Source organism: Amblyomma americanum, chromosome 6 (assembly GCF_052857255.1).
Source record: "Amblyomma americanum isolate KBUSLIRL-KWMA chromosome 6, ASM5285725v1, whole genome shotgun sequence".
Classification (NCBI taxonomy): domain Eukaryota; kingdom Metazoa; phylum Arthropoda; class Arachnida; order Ixodida; family Ixodidae; genus Amblyomma; species Amblyomma americanum.
The window spans coordinates 114,703,529-114,726,913 of record NC_135502.1 but is presented as its reverse complement, the minus strand read 5'-3'; the positions used below and the strand labels follow the sequence as shown (position 1 = coordinate 114,726,913).

General features: G+C 47.9%; 1 protein-coding gene across 1 annotated transcript in view; it reads left to right on the top strand.

Moving 5' to 3' along the window:
* The first annotated feature begins 4,345 nt into the window (after positions 1 to 4,345).
* Positions 4,346 to 23,385, top strand: part of mas (trypsin-like serine protease domain-containing protein masquerade) — a 52,758-nt gene continuing 33,718 nt past the window's right edge. The window contains exons 1-6 of the mRNA XM_077627880.1: positions 4,346 to 4,937; positions 5,618 to 6,850; positions 7,745 to 8,404; positions 13,299 to 13,444; positions 18,052 to 18,143; positions 22,457 to 22,734. Of these exons, the coding sequence (XP_077484006.1) occupies positions 4,838 to 4,937; positions 5,618 to 6,850; positions 7,745 to 8,404; positions 13,299 to 13,444; positions 18,052 to 18,143; positions 22,457 to 22,734 (2,509 nt within the window). The 5' untranslated portion in view covers positions 4,346 to 4,837. The remainder of the gene's footprint in view (positions 4,938 to 5,617; positions 6,851 to 7,744; positions 8,405 to 13,298; positions 13,445 to 18,051; positions 18,144 to 22,456; positions 22,735 to 23,385) is intronic.

The following is a 23,385-nucleotide window of genomic DNA, read 5'->3' as shown; positions in this document are numbered from 1 at the left end:
GACTGGCAGAATGGAGACGACCGGCCTGAATTCAAATAGATGATGATAAGGACAATATTCCGCTACCATGCAGGGCGCACTGGTTAAAGGAATGGGGCAATAATTTGCCAGCAAATTTGTGCCACCTTCCTTGCTCACTGGCATGACCGTCCCGGCCAACCAGTCAGCAGAAATGTGCTTGTATCGCGCGACACCGGAAGGGGCAAACACACTGAACTCTGATCGGTTTGATATTTTTTGCTGTTATTCATTATGAATAATATCTTGACCGGCTGCAAAGGAAGCTTTCATTTTACCCATCAGCGACAAAATTCTTGAGAGTTTGAATTGTAGAGGTGTCATCTAACTGTCAATCATAATCCTCGAACATCAAGGGGCGTGTAAGTTTCGTTAGAAAGGCAGATTGAAAGAGAACTCTGATGACGTCAGCACAATCTGGTTCACTGATCATTATGCACAGTTTATCTGTGAGAGCAACATTGCATTGGTGTCGCAGTTTTATAATTTTCTGCTATTTTTGGCGATCAGTGCTTTTTAGTTTCTTGTTAAAAAGGCTGCTTGCCTTTAGGGCCTGAATTGTATTCTTTATCGGCAGCGAAACACCAAACCCAGTCTATATTGCTTATATGTGCTTGAGCTGATGGGCTTCTCGCTATTTTCCAGCCATTTTTTAGTTTGCATTTAACATTTATACTTACATGAATTCTTGCGAAGGGTTATTTCACTCTAAGGCTGAGTCTCTCCTCCTTAACTTTGTTCATTTTGTTTTGCGTTAAAATATTTTAATTGTGTCCTAGCAACAAATCTTACATGTTAGCAGAGTTCTGTGATATTCTGGTTGGTTCGAAGGTAACTACTGTAAGACCGAGGTTTCTTTAAAAAAATATTTATGGGCTGATGCTGCAAATGAGTTTTTCAAAACCCCGATTACAATCGATATCTGGGAAATGGAAAATGCCCTAAGCCCTGCATCCATCATATAGACTGAAAGATCTATCAAGTTCACAAAATGTGCTTTTTTTTTGCCACACTGCTTTCCTGATTTGCTTTGTCGGTTTCCACCGACGAACGTTAAATATTTTTAGGCGCTGATGAAGTCTTCAGGCGTGGGAAGCTGAAAAACTTTCCTTGGCTATTTTCGTGAGAGGATCAAACTCTCTGTGCCAGACGTGAAGTCACAGGGCGGAGATGAACGTTGACAAAACAAATACGTGTTTACAAAATATTTCAAGGTGAATTTCATGTTACACAAATATTATGAAGGACAACTTCAGCGGATTCTCGCTCACTGGTTATGATCCCAACAAAATCAGACCTTTGCAGAGCACTGCCTCCATTCATGAAACTTATATTACAACCTTCCCTGTCGACCTATAAGTTGTTACAATTTTGAACAAACAATATTATGCGGTTACCCCGCGTGGTCTAGCCCATGATTTGATTCGCCGACATAAACTGAATTAGCCAACATTTATGGCACATATGCTTCATTCTTGTTGGTTTTTCGGTGGCAGAGGGTTAGATTTCGGGATAAACTGATGGTGGATTTTTCTTTTCATAATCTGATGGCTGGCAACGGCCCATGCATTGAAGAAATGATAAAAAAACTAGGACACACTGGCATAAATCAGGTTGACTACGCCCACGAGTCCTTTTAAAGTCTGGAAGCACAGCACCGCCGTAAGAAAGGTACATTTATCAAAAAGATTGAAGCCTTCTGAGTAGGGTATACCACCGTAAAGGCATCATATGATAAAATCACTGAGCCATCGAGCTTGCTGTCTGCCAACGGCGTTAGTCTTGCAGGACGAGTATCAGCGATTGCTCTTTTGTTAGGTCTGACGTGTTCCATTTGCGCTGATCACAAAGTATAGTGTCGAAAGTGGACTCCAGCCCGTCACTCGAACAGTAAAAGAGAAACGTTTCTTTGAGTAGCGGAGGTTTATCCAAGTCAACTCCTCTGTCACATGCTGTATGGCACCGACCGAAGCCCCATCTGCGCTTTTAACGATACAGGCATCTCCTTCTTCGTAATGACTCATAGCCATGACTCTGTATATCAGGAGTCTTTTTTCACAAGTAATTGAAGACCAGAAGAACATATACAGATGTAATTCGATGCATGGCTTTCGCCCTCAGGTCAGAGCAATCAGAAGCTGAAACGGTAGCGTACCCTGGCAATGTCGGGCCCAGCGCCTATGAACGTGTGCTCAAACGGTGTCAACGAGCATACAACATAACCAAGTTTAGAAAGAGACAGCCCGCATTCATGCAGCACGTCTCAATTGTACCAATGAAAAATTTCGTGACCCGCTGCGGTGGCTCAGTGGTTAGGGCGCTCGGCTATTGATACGGAGTTCCCGGGTTCGAACCCGACCGCGCCGGCTGCGTTTTTATGGAGGCAAAACGCTAAGGCGCCCGTGTGCTGTGCGATTTCAGTGCATGTTAAAGATCCCCAAGTGGTCTAAATTATGCCAGAGCCCTCCACTACGGCACCTCTCTCTCTTTCTTCTTTCACTCCTTCCTTTATCCCTTCCCTTACGGCGCTGTTCAGGTGTCCAACGATATGTGAGACAGATACTGCGCCATTTCCTTTCCCCAAAAACCAATTATCATTATTATAATTTCGTGCTTTCGTAATAATAATAATATTATTTGTTTTTTTGGGGAAAAGAAATGGCGCAGTATCTGTCTCATATATCGTTGGACACCTGAACCGCGCCGTAATGAGAGGGATAAGAGAGGGAGTGAAAGAAGAAAGGAAGAATTAGGTGCCGTAGTGGAGGGCTCCGGGATAATTTCGACCACCCGGGGATCTTTAACGTGCACTGACATCACACAGCACACGGGCGCCTTAGCGTTTTTCCTCCATAAAAACACAGCCGCCGCGGTCGGGTTCGAACCCGGGAACTCCGGATCAGTAGTCGAGCGCCCTAACCACTGAGCCACCGCGGCGGGTAACGTGCTTTCGTAAACATTATGACTTGAAAGAAATAAAAATAGGTTTTGAGGAAAGGAAATGATGCAATAACTGTCTCACATATCTCGGTGGATACCCGAACCGCACAGTAAGGAAAGGGATAAAGGAGGGAGTGAAAGAATAAAGGAAGAAATATGTGTCGTAGTGGAGGGGTCCGGAATAATTTCGACCACCTGGGGATCTTTCTGACCATCGAAAAATCTGCCTTGAACAGCGTTGAACAGCTTCTTTCCACCCCCTAGCGGTAGCTCATTGGTTAGGGAGCTCGGCTACTGATCCAGAGTTCCTGGGTTCGAACCCGACCGCGGCGGCTACGTTTCGATGGAGATAATACGCCTTGTGCTGTGCGATGTCAGTGCACGTTAAAGATCCCCAGGTAGTCGAAATTATTCTGGAGCCCTCCACTACGGCACCTCATTCTGCCTTTCTTCTATCAGTCCCTCCTTTATCCCTTCCCTTACGGCGCGGTTCAGGTGTCTGGCGCGATGTGAGAGAGATACTGCGCCATTTAATTTCTAATAATAATATGAATTGGTTTGGGTGAAAGGAAATAGCGCAGTATCTGTCTCATATATCATTGGACACCTGAACCGCGCCGTAAGGGAAGGGATAAAGGAAGGAGTGAAAGAAGAAAGGAAGAAAGAGGTGCCGTAGTGGAGAGCTCCGGAATAATTTCGACCACCTGAGGATCTTTAACGTGCACTGACATCGCACAGCACACGGGCGCCTTAGCGTTTTGCCTCCATAAAAACGCAGCCGCCGCGGTCGGGTTCGAACTCGGGAACTCCGGATCAGTAGTCGAGCGCCCTAACCACTGAGCCACCACGGCCTGGTATTCTTTTCTCGCTACTGCAGGCCAACCAAAGAATGGGATTTGTCTGTAGCACACTGCCGTCGCGCTGTTTCAAGCTCATCTGGAGAGGGTGATGCGGTGAGGCAAACAACGCGCGCTTAAAGAAAAGCGCCGCAAGTAGCCCTCCCGCTCTTGGCCACTATGTGAAGCTTCTGTCGCAGCTACTTTTTCATCCTCGCTGACCCCGTACAAAAAAGATGGAGGAAGCTGTTGGAAGCGTCTGAGGGAAAAGAGAAGAGTTACGTTAAGACACTTTTTAAGGCGTAACCCGCAGAAGTATTTCAGAAGCCTCCGTGCCTACCGCTATTCGATTCAATCTCATCTGAATGTCATCCTGTGAATCACCAACGTTCCGGCAATATCTTGAGAAGTTCAAAAGAAAGCCGACAAGAAGCCGGATCTGTTGCATGAGCTCAAAAATTGGAGGTGCATGAGTGCCGTTTAGATCTGGTACACGACAACTGCAGCTGCTGCCCCGGCTGCAGACTGAATCATCAGTAGCCATCGTCCAGTCCCCGCAGGATGCGCCGCGGGAGGCGGGTAACGGAACCAGCCTGCCGGCGTTCGTCAATTTCACCTCTGCGCGTAACGGTTCTCCTCGGGCGGAGTCTGGCCGACTCATGTCCAGCGGCGGCGGCTGCCGTTGCTGAATGGCCGTCCTTGGCCGTGACCTTCTCTGCTGGAAAGTGTATGATCCGGCTGACCTGGAAACGGACTCTGCGCGTGTTCCTCCTCCCCCGCCTGCCCTCTTCCTTCTTCCTGCCCCGGGCGCTCCGTCGACCCAGGGAGCGTCGACCTCGTCCGAACTGGTTTCCGGAAGCAGCAGTAGTCCCTCCCCCTGCTCCGCTGGCCGCCGTTCTTTAGCGCACCTGTGAACCACCGCCGACGCCACCACCGCCAGCCGGCCGGCTCAGCTGCTGCCGCCAGTGCATCCGGCTACAGTGCTCAGAGCGCGCGACGACTCGCAGCAGCGGCCGCTGCCTCACCACGCTGCCTGCCTGAGCATGGCCCGGTCGCTCTCCAGCCTTCCGGCCCGGCTCGCCCTGCTGCTGTTTCTGACCACTGCTGGAGTCTGGGCCCAGGACACGTCGGCCATACTGTCGGGTGAGCTTGATTTTGCAGTTTAACCAGAACCTGAAAAGGTGATTGTCTTCACTGAAGCGAGGCCAGAAACGTGGGTGTACCCCTTCCGCTGCTGGAGGGGAGAAGATATTTGTGACCCTGAAGCTTAAGAACTCTCACGCATTTGTATTTTATTGCAGAATTAGAAACCACACCTATGTGGATATTTGGATCTCTGAAAGGGGATGTGTTTTGTAGATACTAATTTTGTAATAGTCAAACAGCGCCGCGTTAAGCGCATGCAGTAGAGTAGCGGGCAAGGCAAGAGCCGCATGAAGTCATGAAAACAGCCATCTAACATTCCTAACTTTTTCAGTCAACGTCTCGGTTTTAAATCTCTAGTGCCAACCATACAGCACCCTAAGATGCATATTCTACAGTTAATGCTTAAGACCAAACAACTTTGTTTTTTTCCAGCACGAATAACAAACAAATGTATTTTAAATGTGCCCTTGCGCACAGAATGTAGCTCGAACGGACTCTTCCTTAGCAATGTCCTTGGCCTTTCCACGCTGTTCAAAGCATGTTCTTTCGGGATATAACGTCACTTACAATTCAATCGCTCACGAAGCAATTAGCTCTCCGTGGAGTTTGAGAGCAGCTGTTTTCCGCCCTGGTACGAGCAAGGAACTTTAAATCTGACACATTCCTTTCGCCACCAGGCATACTTGGATCTCTGACATCCACAAGCAAGGCCCGCGGTTGTCCCGGAGAATGTGTGCACGCAATCACCGCACTTTTGTGCGATCACGTGGTGGACGAAATTCAGTGCGGTGCCAGCTACCTTCGCTGCTGCGTCCCTAAGGACTTCAGCCTGGGCGGCACCGCCGTCGAGACGTCTGCGCCCCTTGCCGAGGAAGAAATGGCTCCGGCCACGTCTCCCGCTACTGCCGTTGACGAAGAGGGCAATGTGACCGCTCCGACTCCTCTGCCCGCGGTGACTTCCACGGCTGAAGCGCCTCAGCCTCCACCGCCTCCCCCACAACAGCGTCCCCCGCCAACGCCACCGTCACCCACGCAGGCTCCGACGCAGCGTGACGTCTGTCCTGGTGTATGCGTCGGCAAGGGGCTTTCCCAGTACTGCCATCGCGTTCTCAGCTCGCCGTCTTGTGGCCCTGACGCTGTGTGCTGTACCTCAGCGGATGGCCCTCCTCAAGCGGAGCAACCGGACGACGGCCCTCCTCAGCAACCGCCGGAGCAACGCCCCCCGCATCGTGACGCAATCCAGGAGGCCAAACTCCCAGAGTGTCCCGGATCGTGCGTGTCTCCGCTCCTCAGCATCCTCTGTGACCACGTGTCCTCTGTTCATTCGTGCCCGACCGGTGGCTCTTGCTGTGTGAGTGCCACGGCCACAACCACCGAACCTCCTATACCAGCCTGCGACGGTCGCTGCCTTCCACCTTTCTTGAGCGGAGTGTGCCAAAAGCCTGCACAGTTGGTTCTACGCACCACGACGTGCCCCAGCGGAACCATCTGTTGCTCCCAACCCGAGCGTGAGCAAAGGCCAACGGGAGGTTTCTTCGGCCCTCAGCCAGGACCGCCGATGCACCAGCAGAGACCACCGGTGAACCAGCAGAGGCCCTTCGGAGCTATCATACCTCAGGAGCGCCCATACCAGAACCACCCTCAGGCCCATGACCAGCTAAATGCGGTGATCCCCGTAGACCAGGCCATGATGGACCAGCTTGCCTTGGAGAATGGCGGCCACAGACGACCCCAACACGACCACCGCGTTCCACAGCCGCAAGGGCGACCGGAGGTGCCGCACAGGGAACCTCCTCAGATGCCTCAGCAGGGACCGCAAAGTGCTCCACGTCCTGTCAAACAGGGCCTTGGGCCACCTAAGCGACTGAGGCCATCTCCACACCACCCTCCAGGCTCCCTGCAGCGCCCCGGTGAGAGTGATGCATGGCCCATATATTATAGGGCAATGCAGACTTACCTAGACGAGGTATTTTACACGTCGCATACTCATACCACGGAATCATTTACTTAGACAGAAATGCAGTCTCCCAGAATGCGGGACTTCGTTTCTCGGCGAGCTAGAAGTCAAAACTATCGAAATGAATGACAGAAGCGATAATATCCATCCGGGCACTTTATCCTAATAAGAAAGAAAGACTCATGGTGCGAAACTACTTCCTAGGATTAATAATTACTAACGATAGATTCAGTAACATCAAACAAGTGTTGAGTTTCACTAATTGCTTTGGATAAAGCGAACTGATGACCGTTCGCATTGTCTTTGCATAAAGGACTTTTCATAAATGCCGAGAACGGCCTTATTCACGTGTGACAAATATAGAGGCGAGTGTTAAACAGCTTTGAATATAGGCGAAATTAAAAGCGACGAAAGCGGTCGGGATTGTTCCTTGGCAAAAAACCTCTTGCAGAAGAAACGACCAATCTTGGTATGGCAAGTAAGTTGCTGTACAAAATACTGTTAGGTGACTCAAGGACCACTAAACTGAATTATCTGCAAGCAGTTATCATCAGAGGTTGCTGTAGATGCTTGCGTTGCAGTCCTTAGAAGCTGCTCATTATTCAGTATACTACCCATCGTAAGGGAAGTACACTCAGAATACTTCCGCATGCTTACTTGTTAAAGCTAACGAAGATAAAAGACAGGAAGAGAATTGTAAATGAAAGCTGTATATAATATGAAGGAGAGAAATGAAAGCAAGGTCCCTGATTTTTTTTTTTTTTGCGCGTGTGTGTTTCGCAAGTGGCGCGTACCGTTCACGCTATCGGAGAGTAAGCTGGAAGAATGAAGCTCCTGTCTCACGCAGGCCCCCGGCCGCCCAGCCCGAGCAGTATGGACTTCCAGGGGGGCAACCCACAGGTTCTTCCTTTGCCTGGCTTTGTCAACGACGAGTCGAGCAAGCCCATGCTGGGACCCTTGCAGCCGCCAACGGCAGACGAGAGGCCGGATGACGGGGAGTCCAACGCCCTGCCTGCGGCCCCGATGTCACCGCAGCAACAGCAACAACAGCCGCACCAGCAGCAGCAGCAGCAACAGCAGCAGCAGCCGCAGCATCAAGGTCCTCTATGCCCTGGAAACTGCATCTCGACGTACCTACGGTTCGCTTGCTTCGGCGAGCACGCGATCCACCCGGGCCTGCGCTGTCCGCAGGAGGGGCTCGTGTGTTGCGCCAACATCGCCCAGGTGCAAAGGATGGCCGAAGAGGCCGCGGCGGCTGCTCAGGCCGAAGAGCAGAAGAGGCCCCCAACGCAGTCTCCGCTGCCCCAGCCGCCGAGGGCGGCTCTCAACCCTGACGTGGAGGCACGCCCGCCGCCGCCGCCACGGCCCCGACCGGAGCCGCCTCAGCCGGAACATCAGCATCCACGGCCAAAGCCGGCACTCCCTCCTCCGAGGAGAATTCCGCCTCCAAATCACATCGCGGTGCACGACACTCAAGCCACTACCGCGGTGACTCCCAGCACAACGAGTGAGTTGATTGTGCTCCATCGGTGCGCGCATAGCAAGAGAGTCAAAATTAGGACATCAGATACGGGCATCAGTGCAGCCGTTTTCTTTCGTCGGCCATCATGTTTCCTGGCGGAATAATGATAATTTATACAGGGATCTGCACAGGACAGTGTGCGGCACTGCAGGAAGTTTTCGTACAATAAATCGCTCTTTGTCGAGACCTTTAAATAATAATAATAATAATAATAATAATAATAATAATAATAATAATAATAATAATAATAATAATAATAATAATAATAATAATAATAATAATAATAATAATAATAATAATAATAATAATAATATTAATAATAATAATAATAATAATAATAACTTTATTTGCATCAAACGCACATGATGCCGGAGGCTTGCAGAAAAAGCTGTCATTAAGGCAGTTTGACAAGGCCGCAGGCCCCCACACTGGCAACTACACGTAGCGGTCAGCAGTCATGAACAAATATATAAAGCGAAGTGTGAAACAGCAAACAAAAGTTATTACATTGTAAAAAGGAAATTTCCACAAAACCTGACTGTAACAAGAGGGCACACAATTTCAACAAATCTCATCGCCGGAGATATAAAAGACGACATAGCAAATGAAAGTGATGGTTTGAGATAGAATGTTGTGAGACTATTTTGTTGTTTTGATGATTTTTTTAGTTCCTAAAGTTGTAACGAAGTTTCTTAGCATGTAGTCGAGAGTTCGATGAAAATCAGTCTGGTCAGGCATGGGAATCCGATAAAATGAAGCACTCACAAATCACTGTCAAGAAACACCTACCGTTTTTTGGGCTATGGTCAGTGACTGCATCTTCATTTCGTCGGGCCTTCTTAGCAGTGTTGTCAACAATCTCTCGGGTAGTTCCACGACGTCTCATTGATCTTTACGGATCAAACACCGCGGCTTGCTGCTCGAAGGTTTCTGATTTCTTGTTGGCCCATTCTGTCGTCTCAGAAAAGCAGCACATGCCTGCCCCAGTGTCTCAGGGGTGAAGCGCACTCGTGACGACAGGGTAGCAAAGTAAATAATTGTTTTTGGGTGAGCCAGTGTGCCGAAAAAAAAAATACGGACGATGCAGCATGGTTAGGCCAAATGCAAATTAAGTGCGTGAGCGCTTCGGTTTTCACTTCAGTTTCGGTTTTGTTTCGAGCTTCAGTTTTCACTGTGACGTAGGCTTTGGATAAAGATCGGTGAAATCAAACTTAAGCACCGCCTTAAGGGTACTGCGTGATATCTTTGATTGGTTAATGTCCATATATGCGGAATTGGTCACTCTCTGCTTTGCATTCATAGATCGCTGGTACTCCTCGTAACACCCCTGGCGCTGTGATGCAGCGGTTAAGCGATGCGCCACTGCCCTGCGATAGCAGGTGCTGCTACCGGTGGGGCTTTTGAGACCAGACTGCTTTTCCCGAGCAACCTCTCGCGACCAATCACTAATTGAACTGCCACCTGCCACGGTGGGCATTTCCTCACAGTCCTGTGGCCAAGTGGCGAAATCGGTGAGTGGAGGTCTTAGTGCTAGCGCTCTAGAAAGAGCTTTTATTTCCAGCCATCATCTTCATGGCGACATTCGTGTACATTCTTTTTCATAAGGATGGTCCGTTATTGGCCAAGACCTTTCTAGTCAGCTATCGTAACTGGCCAGTATCAATACACCGGTCGGTGACGTAAGCTCTTGCGCAGTGAAGGTTTTAAGAACTGGACGACAAAATGCTCGGCGAGTTGGTTTGAATTTGCCATACTGCAACTGCGCAGTTTAAGTTTGCCTTCTGAGGTGAAATCAGCGCTCGTTATAGGCTGCTGAAATGCTCGTTCTCGTATTTTATTGATTGGAGTGCAACGACTGAGGTTTCAGTTGGTTTAACGCAGTGCTATTACAGGCGCTGCATTTCAGGAATAGGGGCTATGGTTTCACCCGATTTGTTTTCATTACTACCAGCTATTGTGAACTGCTAATTTTTTTACCATATATTTTTCTCTTTCTTTGCTCAGATATAATATCATTGGTAGGGTATAAGAGTGAAGGAGGCATGGCGGAATAAATCGGTTGCTAGTTCGCCCATGCTTGTCGCTGTAAACACCTTCGTTTTCCCTGGCGTTCCCGGAATGGAAAGTGCGCCTTTTAATATTTCTCAGTCTAGTTTGCGGCGTCTATGTTGAGATTCTGGAACTTTCGTTTGTTGTTGTATTTCACGCGCTAAAAGCGGTGTTTGTTGTGTGCACTAAGCGGTGGCTTAGTGTGACACAAATGTGACGGACAAGCGTCTTAATTTCTATCCATGCATTTCTGATTGAACACTTATACAGCTATCAATGAAAGCCGTTCTCACGTATCACTGGCGAGATTTACGGCAATACTGTTGGTTGAGTGTAACTGCTTCGTTTGAAGTTCCCTATGTACAGTATGTCTTAGAATCAGTCCTGAACTTCTTTGTGCATAGATATATAGAAGCAAGGAAGGTAGGAGCCACATATACTTCATCCGACGTGTCTAGTGTCAGGGGCAAAACTCTGCATAGCGCGAAATTCATGACAATACTCAATTACCTCACAGGGAATAGAGTGCGCTGTGGCTCTGCCACACTGCACCTGAAGGCTGTAAAGTGCTACATTTTTTTTTGTGTGTGTGGCTCTTGCACTATACAGCCTTTCTGACTTTAACCGTATTGAACATACCACCACATTTCGCATGCGCCTCGAATTGTGTAACAGAGTTGCGTGACCGAGATAGTTCATAAAGGCTGAGCAGAACGTAATTAAATCAACCCAAACAGCGTTGTAAATATAAGCTGGTTCCATCTTTTCCAAAAGGAACCGGGTTTATTCTTTAGCCCATGTATGACGTCAGGAAACAGCGCACCCGTGGTGTGAGTGGCTGCAGTGACGTCATAGGCTGCAGTGACGAATGAAGGATTGTATTAACACGCACTAAACAAACCTGTATTAACAGGCACTAAACAAAAGAAAAGAGAGCCGACACAATCAGGAACACATTGACTACTCGTTATCTTTTATCGCATCGTTCGTTAACTGCGCAGTATTGGTCGGTTGGGGCTTGCATTAAAAAGCAGGTTGGGTTAAGCCTTGCATTATTGCAAGGGGGACTTCCTGCTGGGTAACGGCGTCACTGCGAGCGTAGCTTTTTCTAAGCCAAAGCGCCCACGTCCGCCCAGCGGCCAATGAGAAAGTCATCCAGGAGGTGGCCTGACACTGGCCGTTCTCGAGAATGGGACATGTGTGGTCACATGTGCGCCAGGTGTGTTCAGACCATGGGAAAGATTTGGAGTAAGTAGCATGCGCTTATGGAAACACGAGAGAAGGGGCGAGGAGTAGTCGGGGAGTTCTCGGCGACTGCTGGGCAAACTTTGACGGCACGAGACCTTCGCTGCCGCCAGTTCCGGCGACGCGATTTGGGCGCGCAGACGACACAGGAAAGGGAGGAGCGTCCCTCGGAGGAGGAAGCAGGAAGGCGTCCCCCTCGTTAACAGAGCGGCTCGCATTTTTCTGCTGGGCGCGCGCCAAGGGCAGCGGGGGACCCGGTTTGCGCGCACGATTTGCATAATCGAGAGACACGCCGCCGCTCGACAAAGAAGACACGCCGGGGTGTGTGTGGGCTTGACATGGTGACCCGCTTTCAGTGGGCACCGTGAAGCATTAAGAAGAGATAAGCGGGCAGTTCCGGTTGGAAAAAAGTGTACATTTTAAGTTGCTTCGTGTGCCCGAAAAGCGCTGCTGGTGCATGATGTTCGGGCGCACGGAATTTTGTTTAATAACGGAACGAGGATTTCGGTCAGTTATTCGAGAAATGAGATCAAGGTAGTAGGGGGGGGGGGGGGGGGTGATAGATGCAAGAGCTCGCAGATGCCATAGCCTTGACATTTTTCTGGAAAGGTGCTTGTGGAATTAAAGGAACAAGGAAAGTGTAGTCTGTTAGCCAATTAGTTGTACACTCTTGTTTAACAAAAACGCCTGAAATCGCAACATATTTACAGAAGCGAGGACTGTACATGAAAGCCTGCCTCCGTTTGTACAACGTGTTATTCTCCTGAAATTCCGAGCTTTATGAGCGCGGAAGCGTCTTGTGCTTCAAGGGGATAAGTACGCCGCAAAGGTTAGCGCGCAAGTTGTTGTTATGACGTTGAACATGTTTTTAGCTGGCACTGACACTCGCACGAGGAGCTCCGCACAGCGCTGTTTGTTCCTGATGCTATCAAACCAGTGAAACAGCCTTTAAAAACATTCAAAAGAACTACCACGCTTTTGGCGACATGTGCATTAAACGCTACGCATTTCTTGCGCATCCTAGTTTAGTTTATGGGGTTTAACGTCCCGAAGCGGCAAGGGTATGAGGGGCGCCGTAGTGGAGGGCTTGGGAAATTTCGACCACCTGGAGTTCTTTAACGGGCACTGACATCGCGCAGCATATACCTAAAGCATTTCGCCTCCATCGAAATGCGTCCGCTGCGGCCGGGATCAAACCTTCGTCTTTCGGGGTCAGCAGCCGAGGACCATAACCACTGAACCACCGCGGCGGCTCTCCTGTGTATCCTGCTGACGCCGTAAGCAGTTAGCCTTTGCAGCTTGCCATCGAAATGGTATGTCGTACCAGAAAAATTCCTCATTCATCTGCTGCCGAAAGGCAATTTTGCCCGCTTGTGCAGTGTATGGTTTTCAAGCGTGCGCACTCTCGTCGTCAGTGTTGACCAAACTCGTAAATATTTCTACTTTTGGCCAGTCTTACGGCGTTTTAACCTGTCTAGGCGGGACTTATCTTGTTCTTTTCCTACTTGTAAGAATACATTTGCAGGACCGCGTTTTTTGGAACGTATTATGAATGACTTCGGTGCTGTCCCTCGACTCATTGCAGGGGCTCCCTCGGTGGCCAAAGGCCGCCGTCCACCGCGGCCCTCCACGTGCGGCGTCAAGGGGGGAGGGGCCTCCACTACGGACCGGCGCCATGCCGCCCGCATCACGGGAGGCAAAGACTCGCTGCCTGGAGAATGGTGCTGGCAGGTGGGTGTACAGGGCCTCCTCTGTGCCTGGGATCAATAATGGGTGCATTTAGCATACCGTGTTACCGCTACCGTTATGGAGTACCGGGAGCCCGCGCCATCAGTGCGCATGCGCAGATCGCCTTAAGGCCGCCAGATGGCGCCACGTACCCCACAGCCTCGCAGGCGCCTGTCGCATCGGGACCAATCAGCGCGTGCGCATTGTGGTTGGCGGGATTCTACTTCTGTAACGGTAACGGCAACAGTGTACAGGTTATATGCGTAACTCTATATGCATATATATACATACAGACTGCATATACGTGTGGTATACGTATATGTGTCTAGAGACCCGTGTACTGTCCCCGGGTGGTCGAAATTTCCAGAGCCCTTCACTACGGCTCCCTCATAGCCTGAGTCGCTTTGGGACATTAAACTCTCATAAACCATAAAAAACCATGAATCGTATATGACGTCAGTAAGGAATCCGTATGTTCCGGCCATAGCCGCGTCCGTAACAGCACATATTCCATACGTTCCTTAAGATCGTCCGTAGCACCTTGTGAAGTCCCTATGCTTTCCGTACACAGCCGTCCGCACCCAGCGTAGATTTCATAGGGCCCTTCGTAACACCGTATGATGCGCGCATGTTCTCTGCATATAACAGTTCTTAACACCCGTACGAGTTCTATACGCTCCATATGGGTTTCCATAAAGTCCTTATAACATCCATTAGATTTATTTATGCGCCTTGCGGAAAATGTACGGAAACCGTATGCCTTCCGTACAGTTGCATAAGGATTCGTTTCAGTAGGGTATGCTAAATGTGTCTAATGAGAGGGAGCCCACACGGGTGCGCAGTCATGGTGCCAACTTGATATGCTCCGACGCCAGTTATGGATATCGATGTTGAGGCCATGCTGAACGATGAAGTAAAGGCGCGTTTATTATTGCGTAATCAAATGTCTCGCACATATTCATGGAACGCGGCAGTGTGAAATAACAGGGATGGGAGCTACTGTAATTCGCGCGGCTCTTCTAAGTAACAGTATTTGTATCCCTCGGCGTCACTGGCAGACGAAGACACCGAAGGCACAGAGTCTGAGGCGTTGGAAATGAAGCACTCTCAGGTGCATGCTGTAATGGGTGAGACTGAGACATGTTGTGAATAAGATTAGTTCGAAGTTTCGCTCCGTGAATAGTCATAGTAGTCATAGTTTTTTTAATAACACATGTCCCTTAGTTCCTGTGGAGTGCCAAGCAGCATTTGTGGGTTAAATGAGGACGGCCGGGCTTCATTCATTCATTCATGCGGTACAAACATTCATGCGATTGCCACTGCAGCCAGAACAGTCGGGAAGGACTTGAGCTATTTAATGATTGGGCTTCATTGTTGATTGCCCTGTACGTTGGTAAATAATACAGCACGAGCGTGATCTAAAATATATGATGGAGCGCAAATTATAATCTCTTCCTAACGCTTCGCTCACGTCTATTATAGATGTTGCTGCATCTACGACAGCATTTACAAGAGGCCTGAATCGGAAAGTAATGAAGAGAGGCTCGTTCGAGCCCCGTCTTGTGTATTGCGTATCCGTTCGTGTCGCATGTTTTACTGGAGTGCACTCGGTTAACCGAAGCATCGTCTTTTTCTGCAGTTTGCCTCCGCTGCGTTTCGTGCCACTTTTAGGTTTGCCAGCGCAGGCAGTGGTCCAGGGCTAATTTCCCCGGGATCAGTTTTCTTATCTCCCTAAGCCCCATATCTGGGGCAGTCGGTCAAGTGGATTAATCGTTACATAGCGAAAATAAATAGCACGACGCCGAAGAAAGAAAGAAAGAAAGAAAGGAAGAAAGAAAGAAAGAAAGAAAGAAAGAAAGAAAGAAAGAAAGAAAGAAAGAAAGAAAGAAAGAAAGAAAGAAAGGAAGGAAGAAAGAACGAAAGCGCGTAACAGGGCAAATTGGCGACCGAGAAATGGCGTTTTATTTTTTCTTCTCTTTTACTCAGGGTTGCGCTGGTTCTGAAAGCCGTTTGTTCACAAAGTTTCGTGGCCATCAGCTTTTGGCTGTTGTCCCGCCATCTTCGTTCTTCTTGTGTTGAGGCATAACGTTTATTTGTTTATGTGTTTATTTATTTATCTTCACATACAGCAGCCCCTCATAGGGCTCTGGCAGGAGGCTTTCATTGCAGAAGTGCTGTGCTCTGAATACAGGTTGTTTACTCTCTGTGATTTATTTTCGTGCAGCAAAAAATTATAACGTGAGACTATAAAGTAGCCGCCTTCGGGAGAGGGTGTAGACATCTCCCTAAAGCACTTGAAACTGCAAACAAAATGTTGTCCAAGCTAACTTAGAGTCAGAACAATCGTCGGCCTGTTTATGTTTAGCTATAGCCATTTGATTTCTGCTCTGTATAACACAAAGCAGAAAAAAGTATGCTCAAAGCAGAGGAATTCGGAACTTCTGTCTGGGCGAGTTGGTGCATATCTTTCTTGGGATGGCGTTGCGCACACGAAAAGACGTACACAAGAAAGAGCAGAAGATTTGCGCTCTATCTGTCATCTTCTGCTCTTTCCTGTGTATGTCTTTTCGTGTGCGCAACGTCATCTCAAGAAAGCAAAGCAGAGGATCGTCAGACCGGGTATCAGTGAGGCATTAGCCTTCATTTTGGGATCAGAAGAAACATGGCGTCTATTGGCTGAACTGCAGGTCCCCGTGTTATTCAGAAAATGTCATCAAAGCAGCACTAAGTGTCACTGACCATGCGGACGCTTTCTATACTCGTTAGTTCCTGTAGAAAGGGCGATCATGACGAGAACAAACGTAGAAGACACCACCGTTGGTGTCGACACGAGCAATCTTCTAGAGAAAGCCATAGGCATGTGTACCAATATATTTTGATACACATTCCTTTTAAATTGGGTTCTTGCCCGTCTTCGCCAGGGCACCGTCGTGCAGCAGACGTAATTTGCCCTAACAGCCTCGGTGGTTACTTCTGTGTTTCTTCCTGCCATGACCACTTTTTTTTGCGATCTTTCCACATCGTTTTTAGACGAACGGCCACTTATCCCAAACCACAGCCATTTCGCAAGTTATTGTTGGTAGCATATTTTTCACAGCGTCATGGTAGTCCTTCCGTCGCAATACTAACGAGCAGCGGTGGCCGAGTGGTTGAGCATCCACCTCACTTGCGGGAGGTGCGGGGTTCCATCCCCAGTACCGCCGGGTACCCACCGGTGATGCAATCGGTACAAGTCTTCCTCTGGTCTGGTGTTCGGCTTATTTAGGGTGAAATGCTTGGGAAATGGGTCTTTGACCCCGCCTTGTGAAGTCGAAAATACCTTGTGCCATGGCGCTCTTTTGTCATAGATGCCCTTGCGGCGTAAAAATCCATCATCATCATCAGTATCGAGAAATCCCTTTGTCGAGGTCATTGTACCGTCAGACGTTGTTACACACATCCATCTAGTGGCTCGCTCAAATTCGAGCCCGCTATGAGTGGTTGTGTAACGGAAAGGGAAGAAAGAGGGAAAACAGGCTATTGGAAATCCCAGCGTTTGTCTACGATGGGCGGTTCTTTCAATTGTGCTGAGGAACAATCACAGATGACGTACTTAATTCCTTCAGCAATTTTCAAGAGCGCTGCCGACCACGGGTGATTTGGACTTTGTAGAACGCGTTCTTGAATGAGGTGGCAACAACGCCAGTACGCGTTCATTTGAGTGGAGAAAACACTGCCCTCGGTCTTCGGTGGCACCCATAAACGATGAATAAACGCGTCGATTCCGAGGCCGAGTTCCAGGGCACTGTCTCCGAATCCCTGCGGGGACATGCGAAACTTTTGTGCATCGTGCGCACAGCCTCGAGAAGCAGACACGTTCGGGTGGCTGTGTATACCGCCCGCGCCCGCATGAAGAAAGCGTAGAGAATTTTAAAAAAAGTTGCAGAAATAGATCCGACCGGTTGTCCACCGAAGACTTTGTGTTTTATCGAGGCAATCTTCTGTTTCTTTGCCTACTATCATTGTAAAACTGATCTACAGACTGTCTATAGACTTCTTATTCACTATATTGCCTTCTTATAGATATTTCCTTGCATCTATTAATTGTCTGTATATTGTCTACAAAAAATTACTTAAAGTGTGTGGCCATAAATCTATTGACTGTCTATAAGTTTTGTATTCTATAGGCTAGTCTATAGGATTTGTCCACAGAATATCCGTAAATTATGAATAAAAAATCCATGAACAGTCTGCAGACTGTCTAAAGAAATTTTTCTAAGGGTACTGCTTAGTTTTAAACCAACGTTTGGCGCATGATAGGCTTAGTCGCTCTTGCTTCATAAAAGGCACAGAACTTCCTAGTTTTACTCATCCTGATCTTCTTGCAAGCTCATCTGCAACGCCTGAATAGCCTATCCTCCAACACAGAGGTTCGTGCATGCTGTGCGTATGCTTCTAAAGAAATGAGTGGTCTTCGTTGTTATACGGGTGATCGCAGCAGCGCGGACTCGAAAAGGGATGAAAATCAGTCGTGCACGCGTGTCATACTCCGCCTTTGGGGAATAAAAGCGAGCATTTAATTCAGCGATGCAAGAAACGTTACGAACGCTGTCTTCACCCTCACCTCGCAGGCGGCCCTGATAAACGAGCAGAACCAGTACCTGTGCGGGGGCGCCCTCATCGGCACCCAGTGGGTGCTCACTGCGGCTCACTGCGTCACCAGGTGAGTCGAACACGCTGCATGCGTTGTAGATGGGAGACGTAATTTTGTTCACTGTTCAAGTATTGCCACAGCTCCACGGAATATTCTAAAGATTGTCGAGAAGCTAAGCCTCTCGCAGAGAGCAAACAAAAAACTTGGGCGGACACTTAATTACCATTAGCTGTGAGAGTGCGATAGTGAGCCTCGTTGTGAGCTGCCATGCATGACTTTGCCATCTGACAACCATGCAAATTTCGTGGTGCGGCACCGCCTTTCCGTCCTAATGGGGCTCTTATGGTATCGCATAGAAGTTCAGTTCATGGCACTGTCAAGAAGAGCAGCAGCAAGAGATCAATACATGCATTTGACTGTCAATGGCATTTGTTCAGGCTTTTGCAATTTAACCGTTAATTCTCAAATTATTAAGGACTCAAAGGAAATGGTACCTTAAGATAATGCTAGCTAATGTACCCAGTTTCGAAAGGCAATATCAGAATTTTCTTAATACCCCTGAACTTTCACAAATTGGTAGGTAGCCATTACCAATTGGTCCATCTTGTGCAGCTGTTCCAAGCTGTGTGAAAGACTAAATCAAAAGCCTCAGACCTTCATCTCGAAGGCCCAGAGACAGTATGTAAAGTATATAATTGCGTTTTAAACAAATTTCTTGCTATTTACTCCGCAACTTTTCAGAAAATCAAAAAGTCAGGACGTGCCCAAAGCTGGCTGGAAGTCTCACAATCGCGACCCTCTTTTCTTCACACGGCTGGCCCACAGTGACGTCAAACATTTTAACCGGAAAGCGGTGGCTTCTGAAAACATGCTGACGTCAAACTTTGTATCATAAAAGCTCCATGTATATTAATGAATACACGGCGTGCAAACGGTATGTCGCGAATTCGCTGCACTGGTAAATAAAGGAAGAAGCCTCGTAACATGTCATCTGGTCGATGTATGCCAGGCATGGTAACAAAATTTGCTGCGCATTTTCAGCTGAACTACACTTGCCACAGTGCAGACTAATATTTTTTTTTTCTAAACGATACAAATAAGCGAATGATGGCGAATGCGCCGTAATCGTACAGCGATATGCGTGACGAATGGTGTACCCTAAACGGAGGAGAGGGAAGAGACTTTGGAGGATACTTTGATTGATTTAAAAATAACAGATTATGATTAAGGCAGCCCTACATGTGTGTTAGTGCTCAAGGATTGAGCACTTTACGTCTACCCTCCACCTTTCCTTAATTTCTTCTTTACCACTTAATGAGGTAGCGCCATGTTTTTGTGGAATGTCACCGAGATATATTGTAATGTGACACGTATGTATACTGAATAATTTTGGTAGATTAAAGCATTTTGCTTCAATCAGTCCACAATTCGCATGTGCATTGTAAACACGGTTTACAATTTCATTTTTCTACCAAACATGGCTACATTACATACAGAGTATTAAACATATAGTCGTACGAGTAGCTCATCGAGATGTTTTCTCAATGTGCAACGGCTTTATGTCTGAGTATGTGGCCTGTGATCGCGCGAAGCGCGGAAGTTGTACCGCAGACGTGAAGATAAGTTTCGGGCATAGAAATGCACGGTATAAACCTAATTTTGCGTACGAGACAAGCCGCTCTGGAACGTTCCCATCCTTACGCGAACCAACATAAGAATTAACAACTTGCGCATTATGATTAGTCGTAGGTCACATGCTCATTAACTCGCATCACAGTCACTGTCTCCTTTTTTCTGCTATCTTATCCAGCACACAGTGACGAATGCAGAATGAGTCTAACAGCCTTTACTTCACTCCACATCCAGTCTGTTCTTGTGATGTTTGCATCGCGAATACTCAAAGTTTTATTGCATAAAATAGGATAATTAAATTGCGAGCATAATTCGTACTAGTACAGCTTTCGCCTCGCTGCTCGTTCCTTGTGCCAGGACTGCGAAGGTAAAACAGCTGCGGGGGTTGTGTTGCTCGGGCACAGCACTGCGCCTGCTGCCGAGTGTTATCGTGTTGCTCTACTATCTCGCCTCCAACGACAAGCGAATGTCCTCCGCTTACTGTTTTTGTTGTCTCCGTCAAATGTGCGAACGGGAAGTGTAGCTGCCCAGTGTTACGCAAAGCACGTGCCCAGTCAGGCCGCGCTCACTGAGCGACTCCGCGAGAGTCTAATGACCGTTGGTCTTTTGTTTTGCTCGTCTGCTCAGCAGTCTGCGTGTTTCTGCGTGTGCGGAGTGCTACCTGCTCTGCCCCGTTAGTGCTTTCTAGTTGGCAGAAATAAGCTCTGATGCGTTCGCTTGAATAGCTAGCTATACTGCGGTAGCCTTGTACGTGACCAGTGGCGGCACTCATTTCTTGAACTACCGGAGAATTTGGGTCCAGTTTTCCCGAGACTCGTTTTAAGGCGATAGAATTGGAGTTCACGTCAGGAGCAAAATTCGCCTTCCGATGTATCGAAATTCGCTTATTGGTCGAGGGAGCTCGCGTGACCTTGTGACGTCATCACAACCGCCCCACCGGGTTGGGAGCAATCGAATTTCTAGATACTATAAGAGTTCACGTCAGGCGAAAACGGGGGCGTCGCTATTTCTATCTCATTCCACTCTTAAGTTGACTGAAAGTTTTGCTGCGTAGGCTTAAATACATAGTAACTCTATGTCGCCGTGTGCACCTTCGTGGTGAGAAACTACTTTTACTTTTTACTTACGTGCTTGCTGTAATCATTTTTTTGCTTTATTCACTACCCCCACACAATGCCCGAAAGGGCCCTTCGGGTATGTAAATAAACAAATACAGCTACGCTATATTGTACTTTGCACATCTGCTCCAACATCTAAAGGTTCTCAAGGCGCCGCGGACAAAAGTGTGACGAAGGAAGGCAGTTTTAGCGCAGTGACACAGCAGGTGTGAAATACAAGAAATTACCGCAAGCACTGCTTTAAATACCAGTGCGTGGCCGATTGGTGAAGTTCAAAGTGAGTGAGTAGCTCGCCCGCATCACCGTGTTGTTTTCAAAGCGAGTGAATCAAAGTGCACACCGCTTTGACAGCGTATATGCTTCATTCTTTGTCTACACTCTAGAATGGGTGGTAAACCACTGCAGTCCAGTGCGCATTCTCCATTCTTTCCCGCCATACACCTGCGCGTGCTTTCGCGTTTTGGCTTATTGGTGCACTTGTTCCGTCTTTGCCTTACTCATTTAGCGGCCTTCGAAAATTTCCTTTGTGGCTGTTTTGAGCACCGAGTGCCCATGAGGATGAGCTGGGCCAGCGCTCTTGGTGGCTTGCGGCAGTATACTGAAGAATCAAGTTTCTGTTTTTTGAGAAATGTCTATCCGTGAAGGTCTCGATGTCGATTCCATGACCACAGCGCACTTTATATTTGGTATGAAGCTTTCACTGTACGGGCAAGTACAGGAAACCCGAAAGGGAATACTTAGCATCAGCTGAATTATAAAATTTGTGTGTACTTCCGCGTGGAAGTTGAAAAATTAAAAGCCGAATTATCTGCCCCGACCAGAACATCGGGAAAAAATTAACCTAAAAATATGATTCTTACCAACACCCGAGAATTGATCGTGGGTTGCATGCAATAACGCGCTACCTTTCACATTATTTGTGCCTTTACATACAGAAGACCGAACACTTAGTTTCATTTTCTGGTTTTTTGTGCTGTTTGTTTTTCTTCCTGTTAGCAGTAACATGGCATTAACCAATGAAATACAACGATGCAAGAAGACGAGGATGAGAACACACACTAGACAGTATGGGCACCCGTCCCGTCTAGTGTGTGTTACCGTTGTTCTTTTCTTGCGCCGTTGTATTTCATTACCGATGTCTCTTCACCAACTAGCTGAAACCAGTCTTGCATGCCATTAACTTCAGGGTTACCTAAAAAATACGTTCTTAACTATTTGGCTACTGTATTTAGTGATAAATAAGTGAACTTTTCTGGCAGGTGCGGCTGTAGTCTACTGCTGACTTGCTCGAAGAAGTGAATGGTTTGCTAGTAATGAAACTGTCTACAGACGGCACTGTATTTCTATACTCGCCCTTTCTCTGCTATTAATTAGAGCTGCGCATGCCGCCATAACAAGCATATGCCCCAAGTGGGATGTGAACAACTTCAGTGCGCGGTTGGTTTTTCTTCTACTTTCTAATCAGCCGTCTTTCAGGTAAAAAAATTAAGGTACTAACATATTCCATTGATCAACGTCACAAATTGAAAAGAAACACATTACGCTTTATTTGCTTTCGGCTTCCTTCACTCCGCTAGAGGCAGTCACCTCACTGCCCGTTTATTTGGACGATTTCGTGCTGCATTCCCGCAGCCTGGTGCGCAACGGCGAGCCGGTGTTCGTGCGCGTGGGTGACCACGACCTGGGCAGCGAGCAGGCGCACCCGGGCGCCCAGACGCGTCGGGTGGCCACCACCTACATCCACCACAACCACAACGGCCAGACGCTGGACAACGACATCGCGCTGCTCAAGCTCCAGGGCGGAGTGCAGCTCAACGCGCGCGTCTGCCTCGTCTGCCTGCCCGCCCGCGGGGCGGCGCCCACGCCCGGAGAGCGGTGCACCGTCACTGGATACGGCTACCTAGGCGAAGGTAGGCGCGCCGGGGGGCCACTGTTTATTTATTTATTTAATTATTTACTTCCAGAAACACCTAAAGGCCCTCACTACGAGGGCCACGACAAAGGGGGGCGGCAAAAATGCGAACATGACAGGGAATATCTATCATGACAAACTGAACCAGAAACAAAACTAGAAAAGCGGAATAAGTGAGCAGGCCACCCGTGTCAAAATGTGGCAGAACAACAGCATGCAAATTTAACATAATGGCAACCTAATAAAAAGTATGAAAAATAGAAATAAAAAGCATTACGACCAACAGAACAGAACTAGAAGAAAAAAATACACATTGCTTTAATTTTTTTATAAGTTCACGAAATAATGCCGGATTGATTTGAGTTGCGATTGCAGAAGGCAGCCGGTTCCAGTCAAGAATGATTTTGGCAACGAAAGATTTAGCAGAGGTTGAACTCTGCCATGTGATAAGTTTGATCTTGAAAAGGTGGTCACTGCGTGGGAAGACTGCTGAGGGTTAGTGAAAAGAATCGTCACGAAGCAACAGTTGATGGTAAATTTTGTTAAAAAGTGTTAAGCGAGCAAGTTTGGGACGATGAGAAAGGTTATCAAGTTCAGCAAGAGCTTTTTACGCCTTGACGCTTGTGGTATGCCAGTAATCTGAAAAAAT